The 5,221-nt window shown below is 34.9% G+C and overlaps 1 protein-coding gene across 1 annotated transcript; it reads left to right on the top strand.

The window, feature by feature from the left end:
* Nucleotides 1-401: 401 nt before the first annotated feature.
* Nucleotides 402-2,279, top strand: LOC132756141 (centrosome-associated protein 350-like; the record flags this gene model as incomplete). Its single annotated transcript, XM_060747137.1, has 3 exons — nucleotides 402-683; nucleotides 1,058-1,297; nucleotides 2,119-2,279. Coding segments are annotated over exons 2-3 (363 nt in total), but the record flags the coding sequence as incomplete, so codon positions are not given.
* Between the last annotated feature and the right edge of the window lie 2,942 nt (nucleotides 2,280-5,221).

Here is a 5,221-nt window from a genome sequence, read left to right as displayed (position 1 = left end):
ATAAGAACAAAATTGCTTTATGAAAATATTATTATAATAATTCATAATTTCTCCCCAAATTATAATAAATATGTATTGAGATTTTACATTTTGTTTTTTTTAGTGTTTAATAATAAAATAACACAATATTTGCTAAGAAAACATGATAAATTTCATGGGTAAATATTAGATGGCTGAGTATGGTTGCCAACTTGTTGACTTCAAACTTTTTGGATGCTTTTCATGTTAGGGAGTTGTCAAATTAGGTTATGAAAGGTCAGTGGCTATACTCAGCTTCCTATCGTGCCTGAAATAATGCCCAGAAGGGCACCTAAGGCCTGGCTTCAAATTTACCATGAGATCTCAATAGTGTCGGTGAGATATAAAACTGTAATATCAGAAAGAGAAAGATTAGAATAAATTAAATAATTTATTTTTCTAGATTCTACAATAAAAACAATGTCAGTGTCTCAGGATAGAGATAGTACTGTAATTTCTGAAACAATAACAACTGCTCGTGATGAATCACTCTACACCAGCATCAAGGAAGACATAAAGACAGCCAGTCTCGAGAGTTCGCCAGAGGAGATTCACCGACGAATGATGAATGACAAGTCTAATATTAAGAATCATAACCGAAGTGGTAGCGAAAGCTCTGTCATGGAGGATATTCAATCAGTGTCTAGTGCTGATGATTCTAAAAAGTAAGTGTTTATAACTTTTATGAAGTGGAATAAGCTCTGTCTTAATTTCTAAAAGCAATTGCAAGATAAAGTGCCCAGTTATATATGTCTAGAATCATTAAAGAATAAGCATTAATAGAAAAGTTGTGGAGCTGTTTTCTGCAGAAACATAAATTACAATCTAGTTATCCTAAGTAAAGTTATTACTTAATGTATCATGAAATATTATTAACATAATCTTTATTGTTAGATAATCTTTCCAAAGAAATTATTCTACAGGTCATTGGTTAAAATAGCAAAATAAAATGGTGGGCTATAATGAAATATTTTGCTTTATCTTGTGTCTATTTCTAGCATTGGTGAGATTTTACGCCTTAGTTTTTTGTTGTTTGCAGGATGAATGATTCAAGTGATGACACCATGACACACAGCTATGGTAACGAGACCTTTTGATGACACAGCCACTGCATCCAAAAAGACAAGCAAGAGTCAGACCACATCCAAGTCTCCTCTTGAGAAACTAAAAAAATACAGAGGCCTGTCCTCCCCTGGAAGGTCACCTAGGGGTTTGTTTAGTTCCAGAAGTCATTCTCGAAACTCCGAGAGCGAGTCCGAAGATTCATTTTCGCTGAATGGTAAGTTAAATATTCTATGTTGTAATTATACCACAGATTGTCTGAGAAGTTAGAGAATTTTTTAACGCCCATATATTAATTATTATGGTGGTGAGGGTGAACAAACCTAAACACACACAAGTGAGGCAAAAAATTTCTGGGACAGCTGATGTAAGACTTGGAGCCTAATGATTATGTAACTTTACTGCTGATTCAGAAATCAGAGATTGAATCGGGATTGAAATGGGATATGACTAGTTAATTATCCAGTAAGGCTTGTTAGGTGGACTGACCACCAAGTTACAGCCAAGTAATGTGTTAAAATTGGCATAAAACCAAACATACAAAATGCTTTCATTTCTTTTTGAGAATCAAAGAAAGAGAAAACAATATAGAGGATAAATTTCCGAATAAGAATCACTGATTTTTACCTCTAGCTTGACCATTTGAATAGTTATTGCTCCATACTACTCTTTGTGGCTTAGCAGTTGATTAAAGTTTTGCATGGGACAGATAAAGATTTTACTGAATTATTCCCCATTAGTTAACTTTGAAAAAGCATGTACAGTTTTTACAATAAAGATATCTTGTTATATTTTGTTACTTTAATTTACTTTTATTATGAAAGGAATATGGAAAATATGAGTAACATGCTTATGAAATAGATGTTACGTGGTATTGAAGAAATCTTGCAGCCACTAGTAATATCTTTTATTGGCTCGGTATATTCTGAATTTTAGTGACTTTTACGTCTTCTATGTACAGACACATTGCTAATATACTTGTTTGTACATTTCCAAGTTTTTTTATAAAGAATGTTAACTTGTGTGTGCTGTTTATAGAATCGCAGTCCGAGTTGAGTGACTTTGAGGGCAGAATACGGGCTTTGAATGAAGAACTGAGAAAAAGGAAAACTGAGGCCGATAAGTTAAAACGGGAGAGAAAGAAGAAAAAGAAGGAACTGATGAAGAACAAAGAAGAAACTTTAAAGAAACAGATTGAGGTAATTGTTTGAAATTTCGGCAGATGCCGATTTTGTTTGACTCATTATCACATGATACAGTGAGAACATGATGTTATTGAGCTGCTCTTCATTGGATGTAGGATGATGCTTGCAGTGTAAGATATTTAGGTCAGATGACTAATTAAAGTGTATGAAGCTATATCTGATGAAACATTTTATAAAACTAAAAAGTAACATTTTGGTGTTTTCATAACAAATAACTATGGCCTTTTCTTGAAAGATTTGTAACATAAAATGTCTTTGAAATTTAATGAACATGAATGATTTGATGTAATCAAAGTAAAATGTACTGGAACAAATTATTCGGCTTTTTAGCTCACCTGTCACAAAGTGACAGGCTGAGCTTTTGTGATCGCTTTTTCGTCCGGCGTCCGGCCGTCCGGCGTCCGTCCGTAAACTTTTACTTTAAATGACATCTCCTCATAAACCACTAAGCCAATTTCATCCAAACTTCACAGGAATGTTCCTTTGGTGGTCACCTTTAAAATTGTTCAAAGAATTTAATTCCATGCAGAACTCTGGTTGCCATGGCAACCGAAAGAAAAAACTTTAAATATCTTCTTTTAAAAAACCATAACAGCTAGAGCTTAGATATTTGGTATGAAACATCTTCTAGTGAGTGTCTACCAAGTTTGTTCAAATAAAAGCCCTAGGATCAAAATTGGCCCCGCCCGGGGGTCATTGAATTTCACTATATGCATATAGTAAAAACTTAAAAATTCTTCTTTTAAAGAACCCAAAGAGCTAGAGCTAAGATATTTAGCATGAAACATGTTCTAATAGGTGTCTACCAAGTTTGTTCAAATAAAAGCCCTGGGGTCAAAATTGGCCCCGCCCCGGGGGTCATTGATTTTCCCTATATGCATATAGTAAAAACTTAAAAAATCTTCTTCTAAAGAACTCAAAGAGCTATGGCTAAGATATTTAACATCAAACATGTTCTAATAGGTGTTCTACCAAGTTTGTTTAAATAAAAGCCCTGGGGTCAAAAATTGGCACCGCCCCGGGGGTCATTGATTTTCCTTATATGTGTATAGCAAAAACTTAAAAAATCTCTTTGAAAAAAACCCAAATAGCTAAAGTTAAGATATTAAGCATGAAACATCTTTTAGTGAGTGTCTACAAAGTTTGTTCAAATAAAAGACCTGGGGTCAAAATTGGCCCCGCCCCGGGGGTCATTGATTTTCTTGATATGTGTATAGCAAAAACTTAAAATCTTCTTTGAAAAAACCCAAATAGCTAGAGTTTAGATATTAAGCATGAAACATCTTCTAGTAAGTGTCTACAAAGTTTGTTCAAATAAAAGCCCTGGAGTCAAAACTGGCCCGGCCCCAGGGGTGTCATTGTTTTTAACTATATGTGTATAGTAAAAACTTTAAAAAAATCTTCTTTTAAAAAGCCCAATGAGCTAGAGCTTAGATGTTTAGCATGAAACATCTTCTTATGGGTGTCTACCAAGTTTGTGCAAATAAAAGCCCTTGGGTTAAATTGGCCCTGCAACATTGGGTGGGGGTTGGGGGGCCTATATACAGGTGAGCGACCTCAGGGCCATCATGGCCCTCTTGTTTAGCTCACCTGTCACAAAGTGACAGGGGTGAGCTTTTGTGAACGCTTTTCATCCGGCGTCCGTCCGTAAACTTTTACTTTAAATGACATCTCCTCATAAACCACTAAGCCAATTTCATCCAAACTTCACAGGAATGTTCCTTTGGTGGTCACCTTTAGAAATTGTTTCAAAGAATTTAATTCCATGCAGAACTCTGGTTGCCATGGCAACCGAAAGAAAAAAACTTTAAAGATCTTCTTTTAAAAAAAAACCCAAGAGCTAAGGCTTAGATATTTGGCATGAAACATCATCTAGTGAGTGTCTACCAAGTTTTGTTCAAATAAAATCCCTGGGGTCAAAATTGGCCCCGCCCCAGGGGGTCATTGATTTTCCCTATATGCATAAAGTAAAAACTTAAAAATTGTTCTTTTAAAGAACCCAAAGAGCTAGAGCTAAGATATTCAGCATAAAACATCTTCTAATGAGTGTGTACCAAGTTTGTTCAAATAAAAGCCCTGGGGTCAAAATTGGCCCGCCCCAGGGGATCATTGATTTTTTTCCTATATGCATATAGTAAAAACTTAAAAAATCTTCTTTGAAAGAACTCAAAGAGCTAGAGCTAAGATATTCAGCATGAAACATCTTCTAATGGGTGTCTACCAAGTTTATTCAAATAAAAGCCCTTGGGTCGAAATTGGCCCCGCCCCGGGGTCATTGATTTTCCTTATATGTGTATAGCAAAAACTTAAATAATCTTTTTTGAAAAAACTGAAATAGCTAGAGTTTAGATATTAAGCATGAAACATCTTTTAGTGAGTGTCTACAAAGTTTGTTCAAATAATAGCCCTTGGGTCAAAATTGGCCCCGCCCCGGGGGGTCTTGATTTTCCTTATATGCATATAGTAAAAACTTATAAAATCTTCTTTGAAAAAAATAGCTAAAGTTTAGATATTAAGCATGAAACATCTTCTAGTAAACGTCTACAAAGTTTGTTTAAATAAAAGCCCTGGAGTCAAAACTGGCCCCGCCCTAGGGGTGTCATTGTTTTTAACTATATGTGTGTTAAGTAAAAACTTAAAAAATCTACTTTTAAAAAACCCAATGAGCTAGAGCTTAGATGTTTAGCATGAAATATCTTCTTATGGATGTCTACCAAGTTTGTTTAAATAAAAGCCCTGGAGTCAAAACTGGCCCCGCCCTAGGGGTGTCATTGTTTTTAACTATATCAAAATATGTGTGTAGTAATAACTAAAATAAATCTTCTTTTAAAAAACCCAATGAGCTAGAGCTTAGATGTTTAGCATGAAATATCTTCTTATGGATGTCTACCAAGTTTGTTCAAATAAAAGCCCTTGGTTGAAAATTGGCCAGGCCA

This window comes from Ruditapes philippinarum, unplaced genomic scaffold, assembly GCF_026571515.1.
Source record: "Ruditapes philippinarum isolate M1 unplaced genomic scaffold, ASM2657151v2 ctg18434_1_1_1_1, whole genome shotgun sequence".
Classification (NCBI taxonomy): domain Eukaryota; kingdom Metazoa; phylum Mollusca; class Bivalvia; order Venerida; family Veneridae; genus Ruditapes; species Ruditapes philippinarum.
This window is presented reverse-complemented; position numbering and strand designations above follow the sequence as displayed.